At 42.2% G+C, this 15020-nt stretch overlaps 2 protein-coding genes across 11 annotated transcripts in view; one reads left to right on the top strand and one right to left on the bottom strand.

Moving 5' to 3' along the window:
- Positions 1-13775, bottom strand: CHMP5 (charged multivesicular body protein 5). Its single transcript, XM_067744598.1, has 8 exons — positions 13619-13775; positions 12334-12438; positions 10642-10688; positions 8790-8883; positions 8261-8332; positions 4620-4728; positions 3000-3112; positions 1-704 (listed from the first exon to the last, which is right to left on the bottom strand). The coding sequence occupies exons 1-8, from the start codon at positions 13685-13687 to the stop codon at positions 654-656; spliced, it is 660 nt and encodes a 219-aa protein (XP_067600699.1). The 5' UTR covers positions 13688-13775; the 3' UTR covers positions 1-653.
- A 218-nt stretch (positions 13776-13993) lies between these two features.
- Positions 13994-15020, top strand: part of BAG1 (BAG cochaperone 1) — a 57489-nt gene continuing 56462 nt past the window's right edge. For 9 of the 10 annotated variants that reach the window (XR_010945068.1, XR_010945066.1, XR_010945064.1 and 6 more), the window contains exon 1: positions 14328-14515. Coding sequence is in view for 4 of the 10 variants with exons in the window: in XM_067744595.1 (XP_067600696.1) it covers positions 14479-14515 (37 nt within the window). In the remaining 6 variants the exon portion in view is untranslated. Of the gene's footprint in view, positions 14516-15020 lie in introns of all 10 variants that reach the window. The other variant, XM_067744593.1, reaches the window with a different exon arrangement.

Here is a 15020-nt window from a genome sequence, read left to right as displayed (position 1 = left end):
TTATATCCTTTTGAAAAATATTTATTGAGTATAAATAAATGTCCTATACATTAAATATCAAGAAATATTCATTATTGATTACAAGTCCACTGTAATACTGAATGAACCACAGAATCAAAATAGCCACCCATGATACAGTAGTGATAATTCCATTCCAATATTGGACACAGTAATGATTTACTCACAAGACACAACAAAACTCACCAAAAAAGGCCATCACTTTAACCAACCTATAATACCACAAGAGAAAATGGTTTTGAATCATAATATGGACAGTCCCACTAATCTTGTCTTTGTCATCAATTTATCGGGTCAATTTGAGATTGTGGAGATATGCTGTCATAGAACTTAAAGATTCCCATTTCCTTGGTTTTATCTCAAAATTATTATTAAGGAATGAAGTTACACATACCCAATGATAACTTTAAGTAAGTTAGTCTTTCATAAGAGAAAAGGAATAAAAATCTAGTATGAAGAAAGCTTCCTTCAAGCAATAAGTCTCTTAACGGAAAAAAAATGAAAGCAATGTAGTTAACTTTTCCTCCAAAGAAAGGAAAGAAACCTAAATCTGTTATGGCAAACTTGGAAAGATAAATATTTCCTAGTCCCAGAATATGTGTTTATTTTACATGATGTACTTGAATGATGCAAGTCTACGAAGCAGGGATCTGTGGCAATCCGAATTCATCCACCAAGACTCCATCCTGTGAAAAGGAAGAAATGTTTAGTGCCACTATTTTCCAACTGATAAAAAAAGAAAAAGATTACAAATGTTTAGTAGTCAAAACTCATTTCTAAGTGTTTAATCAATGAAAAAAATCCCACTGATGAGAACAAGCTGTTTTATGAAAGGTAAAGGGGGAAGTGATAAACCAGGAAAAGAAGTGGAAGAGATCAAAAGGGATGACTCCTTGCAGAGTAAGGGAAGAGTACAGAAAGAAAGAGAAACCTAAGAGTAAACCTAGAAAGGGGAAAAGGGGACTGGGAATGTCCAGGAGTGAAGGCAGAGGAGAGAGTGCTTGTCTCCAGATTCCCACTTTCACTCTGATCCCAAAGTGAACCAATACCTTTTGTAGCCTCATCAATCCTTTTATTTATTTATCTTTAAAAGTTTATTTATTTAATTTATTTAGTTTTGGCTGCATTGGGTCTTTGTTGCTGCATGCAGGCTTTTCTCTAGTTGCGGAGAGCGGGGGCTACTCTTCGTTGCGGTGCGTGGGCTTCTCATTGTAGTGGCTTTTCTTGTTATGGAGCATGGGCTCTAGGCACACGGGCTTCAGTAGTTGTGGCTCGTGGGCTCCAGAGCACAGGCTCAGTAGTTGTGGCGCACGGGCTTAGCTGTTCCGCAGCATGTGGGATCTTCCCGGACCAGGGCTCAAACCTGTGTCCCCTGCATTGGCAGGCGGATTCCTAACCACTGTACCACCAGGGAAGCCCGCCTCATCAATCCTTGAAAGAGCGGTGCCCTGGGACAGGCAGTCACTTCCATATCACACTTTACTACAAACTTATAGGCACTGACACCACTATCAATTCAGAAACCATACCTCAACAACACATTCAAGTCAGGAATCTGTGACCTTCTAAAAGTGGAAATAACACACATCCCTCAGGGACCTGTTACCAAGGATGTGAAAAGATGGGCTATGGTAGTGTTAATAAAAATGATTTTAGGTATGCTGAGAAAAAGCAACCTATGCACCTGGTGCCTTGAAGTGGTGAGAGTGGCCTGTGTAGTAGAGAAAGGTAAGACGACCCCAGGCTCAAGTAAGCGGGGGGGAGGGGTAAGGTAGGGGAACACACACATTCGTCAAAACCATTTATAAGGGGGACTTCCCTGGTGGCACGGTGGTTAGGACTCCTCAGTCCCAATGCAAGGGGCTTAGGTTTGATCCCTGGTCTGGGAACTAGATCCCACATGCATGCTGCAACTAAGAGTTTGCATGCCACAACTAAGGAGCTGGCGAGCCGCAACTAAGGAGCCCACTTGTTGTAACCAAGACCCAATGCAACCAAATAAATAAATATTAAAAAAAAATTCAGTTATAAGGGACCTGAGAAATTACCTACTTTCCCACCTTTTTGTTCCCCACATTGCACAGGTAGGAAAAACATGAGGTTCAGAAAGAAGATATGAACTTCTAATTTGTTCAAAGTCACACAGTGAATAAAGGCAGAGCTGAGACTGGCTCCCACTCTAGGATTCTGTCAACTATACTGTGCACCTCGATGTGCACGTTGGGAGTAGGTAAACACCAGGACTGTAAATGGCCAGTGGCAATAGAAAAAATGACATGTGATACCAGAATCTCAGATGGGGTAAACAGGATTTTATAAGCAGCAAAATTGTATCTATTTATAATGACAAGCATGTAGATTTGAACAGGGCTTTAAGTTCGCAAAGTCCTTTTACATACAAGATCTAATTTGATCTACATAACAATTATGTGAGATAGTTACAGTTATCTGCATTTTATAGATGCAAGGAACAGAAAAGTTCAAAACAGCTAAGTGATTTGCCAAGGTCTCACAGTTAGTGGTGTCAATCTCAGGCTTACACCCATATATCCTGATTCTTTTTCCTTGTTGAAGTAGAATCTTTCTACATTGTTTTATACTTAAATTATGAATCCCTAGTTCAAAAAAAAAATCCACCCTATTATTGATCATCGTGTCTGGAGTGGACCTTTATTTTATGCTGCCACCCCGCATGGTTCATGCATATGTTGCTGCTGCTTTCCCAGGAAATGTCTAAAACCCAATAGCACCCAGTCCAAGCTCACAAAAGTGATTATGTATACTATACAAATTGTCATTGAATAAAACCATCCCTGGGCCTCAGTGACACTATTTATGTAGCCTATCCACAATCCAATGTGGGAAAACTGGGCTTTCAAGGGTTCCCAAAATAATGACAGTCTTTCCTTGTTCTTACTTAAGAATACCTTTTAGATTCCCAGACCATTTTGCATAGAAAATAAAACAGAAAAAGCTTTCACCTTATTCTTTGTGTCAGTGGGAACACCTTCTGGAATTGCAGGTGCAGATGCTGCTTCATCCAAATAAGAACTGTCTTCATCAGCCAGAAGCTCATCGCCCAGTGCATCCAACTCTGAGATTGAAATAGTCAATATTTCAATAAAATGTAAGCAAGAAAACTGGCAGCTAATGTTAAGAAAGTTGGCCAAATTATTTGCAATAAGATGAAAACTTAAGAAACAAAGAGAAGGGATTATTAATTTCTATTTTCAAAATAAAAGATGGCCATTGTAAGAAATTTTCAAGGGAACTGGTGTGGTAAAAATCCATGAAAAATTAAAATAAAACAAACAAACAAAACCATTCCCCACAGGTTTATAAGGCCCAGTCTTCATGAGAAGACTCTATAGTTATCGGTTGGCCAATTCAAATTAGAAAATCCTGATGATAACAAATGTAAAAAATCCTCTCCCATTTATTGATGAACTTGAAAGCAGGCAGTGAAAGGAGGCATGAGATTGTTGTATAGTGAGTGACCATTGCACGAGATCAGGCTTTAAAAATAAGTCTATGGCAAAGTGAGTTGGAAGTGACCGGGGAAATGGCAACAGCAGGTAGAGACTCATCAGAGGAAACTTAAGATGAGAAATAAGAAAACAAAGAAATAAACAGGGGAAAAAAGGTTCTAGGCAAAACAGAACATGGAGAGAAAGAAGTAGTAATGGGACAGGGGAATCATGCAACAGAAAATCCAGTGTGGGGTGGTCCTGCCATCTACCCAGTTGCTCATGCTAGAAATTGACAAACACCTCTGACACCTCCCTCTCTCTCCACACCCAATCAATCATTAGGTCTTGTCCATTCAACCTCCTAAAATTTCTTCAATATGTCCACTTATCTCTGTTTTTGCTACCACCACCATAGTCTCAGCCACCACAATTTCTTAAATGGACTACAGGAATAGTTTCTAAACAACTCTCTGTGAGGCCACTTAACAACCCCTTCCATTTGGTCTTGCTACCCTCTGCTCATCCTTCAGGTGCAATGCCTGTCACTGACTCCCAAATAGGTTAGATTCACTGGCTATGTGCTCCTATGGTACCCCATACTTCTCCTTCCCAACAGTTTGTGCTCTTATAATTAATGAATTACTTGAAACAAGCAGTTTCTTACCCCTGCTAGAGGAGAAGCTTCATAAATGCAGGGATTGTGTTTGTTTTCTTCAAGGCTGAATCCCCAGCATCTAATACAGTGCCTGGCATATAGCAGATGCACACTAAGTATTTGCCAACTACTGTTTCTTGATCTGCTTCACTGTTCTGAGGGAGAGGACTCCAGCAGGAAAATAAAGAGAAAAAAAATCAAAAGGAAAATGGCAGGGAATGGCAGTGTTTGGATACCAAGCACCAGGTCAGCAGAGGACTTTGCCTAGACATTCCTTCAGAGCTTGTCCATCCCAGAGTTGGTGGGGTATGCAAATCTGATATGGCTGCCTCTCAAGCTCTTTGCCCAGAGACTATACCATAAACTCTCAGGGAACTATTGCAGAAATTTTCTCTAACATTTGGGAGAAAAGGTCCCAGGCAGTCGCTCCTCTCAGATGCTAAAACTACATATACAGTGCTTTTCCTATAACTTACCTGCTTCTAGGTCATCTTCATCTAATTCTGGGGTGCCGTAACTACGACTCAGTGCTTCTTGGATTTCATTTGCATCTTCCATCATATCCTCTAGCTGGTCTTGTAGATCCTACAAAAATATATGACAGGATTTTTATTCATTTCTTACCATTTTTCTCTAACTACCACCTGTCCCTATTCTCTCTCCTGAATCTCAGAAACGAGCAATGGCCCACATAATCTTCCTATTTTGGGTGGTAAAATGTAAACTTCAAAATAAAGAATAGAATTGGTAATCTTGCATTTGAATTTAAGGTGCTTCACGGAAATCCAAACTTCTACTGTAAGAATACATGCCCAATCAGCTCTCTCATTACAGAAAGTTTCCTTGAAACATCAAATCAAGCAACAGTTACACTATCAAAATTTTTCTAGTTAATAGAGAAGAGGTAATTGAGACAAGCAAATTACTCTTCTTGAGTCAGCCAAAAACTGACTACGCTGTACAGGGAAAGGAAGCAGTAGCGGAAACAACTGGGTAGTACAAAAGAGTTGTTCTGGGCCCACCCCGGATGGGGAAACAGAAATGTAATCAGGATAGGCTTGATACCTGAGACCAGGCTGGTGAAAAAAACTGATTGAGGGCATAAATCTTCTGGGAATTATCTATTTGTACTTAACTGGGAGACTATTACAAGGCCAGAAAGAATGTAAAACCAAGCTGAGAAATACTATAGCATAATAAAGGGCAGTTAGTATAATGGTTAGAAGAGCAGACTCTGGAGTCAGACATATCTAAGCTAAAATCTGGCCATTACTCAATGAAAAGTAATGTCTCTTAGCCTTTATTTCCTCATCTGTAAGATGGGATTATTAATAGTCATTCTTCATAGGGTTATAATAAGGATTTATTGCAATAATATATGTCATAATATGTGTCAAACACTAAGCACTTAATACTATATATCTTCTACTCTGTTAAGGATGTACAAAACAATATGTTTTTCATATACTGAAAATTCCACATAGAGGGGAATGGACTAGTGTTGATAACACAGAGGGTCCAAATTAGCACCACTTATCCTTCAGGATTTCTAGAGCAATGCAAAACACTTAAAAACTCCTTCCTGGCCCCCAGATTAGGTTTGTTTTTCCATATAAAGGATATAAAATAAAGCGGAGAAAAACATTTCTTTAAAAAGAAAATGCTTTGCTTTTCTGCATTTCCAAGGGCCAAACTATTGTACATATGTAACAGTCTGCTATACAGAGAAGCACTGGCTGAAACAATACTTAAAATAGAGTGAAAATAACATAAACTAATCAAGTTGAACTTATATTATGCTTTCACATGTCAAGACAAGTCTGCCAAAATCATTTATGGATAGGATTCCTAGCAATAGACTCCAGGATAGACACAGAAAAGAAAAAAATCATCACAAAGAATTAGCATGTTCAGTTCTGGAAAAACAAACAAAATCAATACAAAACAAATATAAGCACTACACTTGATGTGCAGAAACTGGGAAACAAAAGACAGAAACAGGGGAACATACATACATAGAGGCAAATTTTCTGAATGAGTACTATAAAACAGTGAAAATTTTTTACAAGTAAAGGATTTTAGGAAAACAAATGGAATTCAAAATACCTAGACCAGCCAAAGACACATACCCATACACATCAAAAAAGTTACAACGAAAGGGGCTTTCCACCTGTCATGCAAGCAAATCTATGAGGTGACAGGAGAAGGATAATTAGATGTGGAGAGAGCCAGACAACCATAGGTCAAAGACGAAGAAACATACAAAAAACCGCAAAGATCAAAATTTCTATTTTGTTCATTAAATAGCACTAATTAAAACACAAGGAACCCGAAAAGCAGAAAATAAAATTCAGTTTCATTTTATTTTATTATCAAATAATAATATACAAATAAGACATGCATAGTCAGAACATTTTTCTCAGTGAAATCTCCTGGAAGATATCACTAAGCCTAAATTCTTGTAAGCAGAGACTGGTGTGGAGGATTAGAAAGAGGTTCCTGAGAAGTATAAGGAGGGGTGCTGGAAAAGAGCAAGATGGGAGGAATGCCTTCACTTACTAAAGACCAGAACTACCCTACCAGAGAATACGTCTGCAGAAGCCGTAAAATGCTAGGAACATAGTAAATATGCCACCAACAAATAATGCTCCAATTGGGCAGAACTGTTTTATCTCCATGAATGGCCTCTAGTTCATTTGTTCATCAATCATTAGATACTTTCTAAGCACCAACTATGGACAGGCATTGTTTGGGGCACTGGGGATACAACAGTGAACAAAACTGAGTCCATGCCCTCTTAGAAAGAGACATTTTACTCCGGGGGTTAGAACTATCACATACACAGAAAGGAAGGCTTTTCCTCAGGCCAGTCACTACTCCTTCTGTTTGCCATCTGCGCTGTTCAACTGAGAGAGGCAAGAGGAGCCAAACTCTTAGGGCTCAGTGCCCCAGCCAAAACATGATCTCAAAAAGAAATGCTAATTTTAAGGACCTAATGACATTATTATTAAAAATTTAGGGACTTCCATGGTGGACCAGTGGGTAAGACTCTGTGCTCCCAGTGCAGGGGGCCACGGCTCGATCCCTGGTCAGGGAACTAGATCCCATCTGCCGCAACTAAGAGTCCGCATGCTGCAACTAAGAGTTCGTATGCACAACTAAGAAGCCCGTATGCAACAACTAAGAAGCCCGAATGCCACAGTGAAGATCCCGCGTGCCGCAACTAAGACCCAGTGCAGCCAAAAAAAAAAAAAAAAAAACTAAAGAAATGGGGGTAGGGGATCAAGAGGCACAAACTACTACGTATAAAATACATAAGCTACAAGGATATATTGTACAACAAGGAATACAGTCAATATTTTATAATAATTATAAATGGAATATAACCTTTAAAAAAAAGATGACTCAAGTTCTGGGGATCTAAAGTACATCATGGTGGCTATATTTAACAATATTTGCAAGTTGCTAGGAAAGTAAACCTTAAATATTCTCACCACAAAAAAATAGTAATTATGTGAGGTTATGAAGGTGTTAACTAACTTTATAGTGGTAACCACTTCACTATATATATATGTATGAAATCATCATGTTGTATACCTTAAACTTACACAATGTTATATGTCAAGTGTATCTCAATAAAACTGGGGGAAAAAAATATAAAGAGAATTACTAGAAGAGGGAACCAATTCTACACCAGGAACTGTGCTAAGCACTTTATGTATATGTCCTCATTTTACACTCGGGACAATCCTGGGAGATGAGCAGCAACATCACTACTTTACAATTGAGGCAACTGACTAAAAGTCATTAAGTGAGTTAGAAGTAAAAGGAAACGGGGTGCTTATTCACTGGGTGCTTATTATGTGCCAGGCATTGTGCGTTTAGATACACCAGCTCATTTATTTCATTCTAATTATAATTGTATGTGGTATTAGGATCCTTAGGTTAACAATGAGGAAAGTGAGACCTCTGGAACCCTTTCCCAAAGTTACTCTATTAGTAAATGGCAGAACCCAAGATTCAATCCCTCTCCTGTGCTCTTCCCATCACATACACAATCATTTTGATTCTTTCAGAAACAAGTGTATATTCTTGGAGAATCCAGTACACATCTCACCTCTATCTGGTCGATTTTCACTTGCTTGTATGCTTTCTTCATTTCCTTTACACCCAGTTTCATAGCATCAACCTAAAAAAAGGAAACACCATGTCTTAAGAAGCCGTGTTGGTTAAACTGTGTTTTAAAAACCATGGGAAAAGAGCACAGAGTACAAAAATAAAATAAAATAAAACAAAAATAAAATAAGGGCTTCCCTCGTGGCGCAGTGGTTGAGAATCTGCCTGCTAATGCAGGGGACACGGGTTCGAGCCCTGGTCTGGGAAGATCCCACATGCCGCGGAGCAACTGGGCCCGTGAGCCACAACTACCGAGCCTGCGCGTCTGGAGCCTGTGCTCCGCAACAAGAGAGGCCGCGACAGTGAGAGGCCCGCGCACCGCGATGAAGAGTGGCCCTCGCTCACCGCAACTGGAGAAAGCCCTTGCACAGAAACGAGGACCCAACACAGCCAAAAATAAATAAATAAATAAATAAAATTAAAATAAAATAAAATAAAATAAAACCATGGCAAAGGTGTTTTGGGAGTACCGTGGTCTTGGTGTCCTTCAATGACTGGATGGTGTAATTGGCTTGTTCCATATTAAATGACTGTTGGGCAAGATTGTCCCGCTGCTGCTCATACCTTTTTAGAGTCAATTGAGAAGGATAAATGTGAGCCAGATAGAAATCCTCATGAAGAAAGTATCTCTAACACAAAATAAGAGAATTTTCTTAAAAACAATAACAACAAATGTTAAAAAATTAAATATACAGAAAAATTGGGAAAAACAATTTAATCAATCTAACACAAATATCATTTGATGTCCCTCCAGTCTTTTTCCTTTGTATATATTTTAGTTACAACACTATTTTCCACTTAACATTATTATTATTACTGCTGCTTTCTACGTTGCTAAGAAGTCTTAATACATGTTTTTATAACGTTTTAGATCATTTCCTATGCTAAATTCCCAGAAATGGAATTCTTGAGGGAAAAGGCAAAACTGTTTTTAAGGCTCTTCATACATATAGTGAAACTGTTTTTCCAGTAGACTGAACTCCTTGAGGACAGGTATGTTATTTTATTAATCTCGTATCCACAAATAGGTAATCTATCCAACCTAATATAATGCCTGACACTCCATGTTTTTTTAAAATAAAGCTTTATATCAACTTATAATACTGCCTCAAAGACTTATATCCCTATAACCCTTATACAATATTTCGAAACCATCTAACCATCCAACCAGAAGAAAAATGGTCAACGATGCAGGCAAATGGTGGTGGAACATTATTACCCCGTTAAAAAGTATGTTTGCAAAGAATATTTAGAAGGACAAAAATACTCATGATATAACATTAAGTGGAAAAGGATAACCTATATACATGCCATTTATTATCTTCTAAAAATTATATGCACACATACCATGTATGCACAAGCAGAGAAAGAAACTGTAAAAATAGCATTTTAAAGGTGGTTATTTCTGCTAGTAGGAATCTAGGTAAATTTCCTTTTCTTCTACTCATGTTTATGTACTTGCCAAGTTTCTACAATGAATAATATCCTTTTATTAAAAAAAAAAGTTACCTAAAAATTGCAGTGCTACCAATTAGAGAGGTAACAATTTTATCACACTCTCTCACCACTCTAGGCATCATAATTTATTTTTCCAATTCTGTCTAATCTAAAAGGAGTAAGATGGTGTCTGATGTCTTATAAAAAGTTAGTTTATAAATAGGAATAGAGATATCAACAATTTTTCTGGTTCTTTATTAGCTGATTACATCTGACCTCTATAAACCCTGCAGAGGCTCTCAACAGCTCACAAGGGTAAGTACCAAAGATACTCTTGGGCTTCTGCTCAAACACTGGGACACAGTCACCTAAAACAAATTAAGGACCGTTAAATCTTCTGATGGGAGGGAACAAATATTCAAGATTCCCAATTTTACAGACAAACAAAAATTTAAAAGGCACACTCTAATTAAATAAATGGGAGAATCAAACTCTATAGATCTGGGCAGTCCAATACAGAAGCCACTAGCCACACATGGCTACTTAAATTGTTAAAATTAAATAAAATTAAAACTTGAGTTCCTTAGTCACATTAGCTACATTTCAAGTGCTCAATAGCCACACATGGCTAATAGCTACTGTACTGAAGAGCAGAGATACAAAACACCTCCCATCAAAGCAAAAAGTTCTATTTAAATGGACAGTGCTGCAACAGATGTTGCTGAACATGCAGGGGGAGAAAAACCCAGCTAACTGTATGTGTAAATGAAATTTGCAATTAACTCAAGAATACTTATAAAGTGGTATGAAAATCTAAAGGAATGGAAGACCATTTCCCTTTTGGTTAAACCTGCTAGAGGAAAGGAGGTTATGCTTATAACTTACATCCGCTTTTGCTTTAAAACCCGCAAGGCTTTCTGCTTGACCATATTCTAGGGAGAAAAACAGATTTTAATGAAAAGAAGTAGAAAATATACATACGGTAAAAAAAAAAATCTCCCATATCCCCACATACCTCTACTTCCTCTCATCTTCAAAGTAGTAGACACAGTGACTCCTGGATTGTTCACCTCCCAAGCAGGCTTTAAGCCCCAGCTTGTCTCAGTCTTGGCATCCCACATCTCAGTGTACTGAAGTACATTTCCTTTTCCTAGTGCATATTATCTCTACTCCCAGCCCCAAGAGGGCCGATTTTGTATATCTAGGTGCCTTAGGGAGATTCCCAATTTGGACAGTCTGCTATCCACTCAAACTCAGCATGCTCAAACTCCTCAGCCTGCTCTTACCTTGGAAATGACTAATAATGGCCCCGCCAGTCTCTCACTTCTCTAGGTTGAAAACTGTTACACCAACCTTACCTTTCCTCTCTCTATTGTGTCTTCATGCACTGCTATCTTAGATTTTCAGAACTCACTTTTTTTTTTTTTTGCGGTACGCGGGCCTGTCACTGCTGTGGCCTCTCCCGTTGCGGAGCACAGGCTCCAGGCGCGCAGGCTCAGCAGCCATGGCTCACGGGCCCAGCCGCTCTGCGGCATGTGGGATCCTCCCGGACCGGGTCACGAACCCGTGTCCCCTGCATCTGCAGGCGGACTCTCAACCACTGTGCCACCAGGGAAGCCCCAGAACTCACTTTTAAATTGATTCCTCTCATGTCATTCTCATGACTACCACCATGGTTTAGGCTTTCATCTCAAGTCTAGGTGGGCATTTCTGCCTCTGTTCGCTCTTCATGCCAAGCCATCTAACTAAGATGTCAGAGAAAATCCTCCCGTCACTTCCATTTCTATACTGTTTCATAAATCATTTTATTTGTCTCCTCCAATGAAGAAGGAAAAGCAGGTATTACTACTTCACAGATGATAATAATACCTAACATTTACTGAATGTGTCTATGTACTAGACACAGTGCTATGTAGGTCACATGAATTACCTCATTTAATCTCACACTTTAAAGTAGATATCATCCCCATTTTATAAATGGGCAAACTGAGGTTCAGTGATGCTAAGTAACTTGCTCTAGCTTGAATGTCTAATAAGTTACAGGGATGGGAAAAAAGAAGACAGTTCTACATTCACAGTCCATGCACTTAAATATACAACTCTACGTTTCTACCTAACAGAAGAGAAAAATAAAAAATTAACTGACTTTATAAAGGTCACAGCGAGTAGGTAGTGATGATATTATTAATAGAACACTGGTACTTTTTTCCCAATATGCCACTCCTTAACCAGTCTATTATACTTACCTAACCTGACTAGCCTGGCAACTCATTATTCCTGAGCAGGCCCAGCTCTCCAGGTAGAATATAGCACCTTCTCAGTAGAATATGCTAATTCCCATGTACATTCTTCTGGACATGTAACCAGCATCTTCTCACCACCAGGTCAAATCCTAGCCTTCCTCTCATATATGGCTGCAAACTCTCCCCCCTGAGGGATACACCTTCACGTATGTTTTCTTATTAGACTGTGAGCATCTCTTCTGTATCTCTCACCAGCCCTTACCACCAGGCCCTACTTCCACAGGTGCTCAAGTTAGGTTGTCACAGTACCTTCTTCAGGTGCTGCCTACCTTACCTTTGCAGGACCCTCTCTCATCTTCTTGATCTGATCCTTATACTTCACCAGTTCAGCATCCAGCCGAGAAATCTTCTTGTCAATAGATTCTGCCCTGCTGTCCACCTTGAGGGGAAAAACATCAAAGGCAGTAGTAGTTATTGCAATACATTTACATGAAAAGTGGCAGGAGAGGAATGAATATAGAGGAAGAAAGGACAAATAAAGAAGAGGGACTTCCCTGGTGGCGCAGTGGTTAAGATTCTGCCTGACAATACAGGGATCACTGGTTCAATCCCTGGTCTGGGAAGATCCCACATGCCGCGGAGCAACTAAACCCATGCGCCACAACTACTGAGCCTGCATGCCACAACTGCTGAAGCCCGTGCACCTAGAGCCAGTGCTCTGCAACAAGAGAAGCCACCGAAATGAGAAGGCTGCGCATGGCAATGAAGAGTAGTCCCCGCTCGCTGCAACTAGAGAAAGCCCACGTGCAGCAACGAAGACCCAATGCAGCCCAAAATAAATAAATAAAATTAATTTTTTTAAAAAAAGAAGAGCATATGGTGAAAGGTGGAAAAGAGTGATTCCTAACTGTTGGTGGTGGGGAGATTCTCAGCCAGAAACACTGGAGAGCTTTTATAAACTATACTCCACCCCCTAAATTCTAATATTCCAGGGTCGCTCTCAAGTGTGCTTGAGCAGAAAAAGAATTTGAGAATCACTGGGTTTAGTTGAGATTCCCCTAGAATCAGAGGCTTGTCAGGCTGAGGGCTCAAGCAGGAGGTGTGTGAAATGGGTTAGTGCCCAGTGGACCCCGGCTAGGGCTTAGATCTAATGCTATTCGCTTGGATAGAAAGTGGTGGCTTAATGTCAGGGGTCAGAGTTCTGAATTTTTGTTACTGAGATCCAGGATTGGGGTACAGATATGTTGAACTAGAATATCAAGCCGAGGGTCCTGACGTGAGAGAGGGATGAGGGATGGAAGAGGAGTTAGGGGTCAGGCTGGACGAGGTGGGAAAGCTGTGTGGGCCTATGGCTGGTAGGAGTGAGGAGGTAAGGAAACAGCGAGTGGACGCGGCACGGGCACCAGAAGGGGTGGGGCGCAAGAAGGGCGAGACAGTGATGGGTTAGGGGTCCCTGGTTTGTGGAGTCAGCAATGACTTGGGTAACAGGAAAGAAAGTGGGGTGGAGAGAGCTGAGATGCAATAGGTCCGGGACCCAGGAGTAGGCGCCGAAGCCGGGGGTGGGTGGGGTTGGGGGTGTCAGGGTCCCTGAGCCTAGTTATGCGTGTCTAAGTGCCCACCGTGCCAATGCAGTCAGTCAAGCTGGGAGGCGGAGCCTTGGGTTTCGCTTTCCCGAAGAATCGGTTCATCTTGAGCGGCCGCGAAGACAACCCAAACACTGGAGCAAAACCAGAAACGGAAGCAGAATCACCTCCGCCTCCGCCTTGACTTCCGGCCCTCCATGCGCAAGCGCAATGTGCCTATTGGCGTTTACCGATCCTTTTTCCGGATTTTCAGCTCGGTCTTCCGGGGAAGAACTGCAGGAGGTTGGAGGTGATAGACCGAGTCAGCAGGGGGCGTGGCCTCGGTGGCGGGCGTGGGCGTGGCCTCATAAGCCGGGCGGGGCCTCGGCTGAGTGGGTGGGGCCCGGGGCGGCGGTAGCGGAATAGAGCCTGGAGGGAGCAGGGCTGCTCCGAGGGGCGGGGCCGGCAGGCCCGGGCGGAGCGTGGAAGTAGCCGGGCGGGGTCGCGGGGCGCCGCGCTCAGCCTCCACCGCTGGGTGGGCTACTAGCGCGGGTCTGGCGGAGCGCGGCGGCGCTCGGAGATCGCGAGGCGACCGGGAGCGGCTGGGCCCCCGGCGGCGCGCCCCTCGGCTGGTCCGGGAGCCGCGCCAGTCGGTGCCCCCAGCCGAGCGCGGTCCGCCTCCCTCCCAGCGATCAGCCGTCCGGAGTGTGACCAGAGGGCGTGCCGGATCCACCAGGGGCGCCGCCGCCTGCGTTCGCAGGCCGCGGGTGAAGAAGAAAGCACGGCCTCGCTCGGCCCGGAGCGAAGAGGTGACCCGGAGCGAAGAGGTGACCCGGAGCGAAGAGGGGTCCCGGAGCGAAGAGGCGGTCGGAAGCGAAGAGGTGGCCCTAAGTGAAGAGGTGGCGCGGAGCGAGGAAATGGCGGCAGCCGGGCTCAGCGTAACCGTCACCCACAGTGAGCGCGGGCTGCGAAAAGTCTGGCGGGGGTCTGTGGGTTTGGCCACGTGCCCTCCCGAAGCGTGTGTCCGTGTGTTCTTCTGGCGTCCGGAAGCGTGGGATCTGGTTTGTGTCCGTGGGGCCGGCTTTTGTACGGATCTTCTGTTCAGCACACCTTTGCATGTGGCTGGTGTGTTTTGTCTCAGGCCATTTGTTAGATCCTCGATGTCCGTGCTTCACATCGTGGTCCTGGTTGTATGTGTTAGTGTGTGCCTGCGTAGTTATTGTGGGTCTTTGTGCCTGGCTCTTTTTAGCCATGTTGTGTATGACTGTTGTGTGTCTGGACACCTACGTGTGTGCGAGAGTCTGAACTCTTGTCTGCTTTTTGAGTGAGCCCTGGGTTCAAGCGTACACTCTGGGCACCCTTTGGGTCTGCCTACTTTTGGAGTTGACACAGAACTAGACAAAGTTCTGTGTCGAGTTCTCCAGATAGCTGAGTCCATGAGGTTTCCTCAGGACCAATT

Source organism: Pseudorca crassidens, chromosome 7 (genome assembly GCF_039906515.1).
Source record: "Pseudorca crassidens isolate mPseCra1 chromosome 7, mPseCra1.hap1, whole genome shotgun sequence".
In the NCBI taxonomy this organism is placed as follows: domain Eukaryota; kingdom Metazoa; phylum Chordata; class Mammalia; order Artiodactyla; family Delphinidae; genus Pseudorca; species Pseudorca crassidens.
This window is presented reverse-complemented; position numbering and strand designations above follow the sequence as displayed.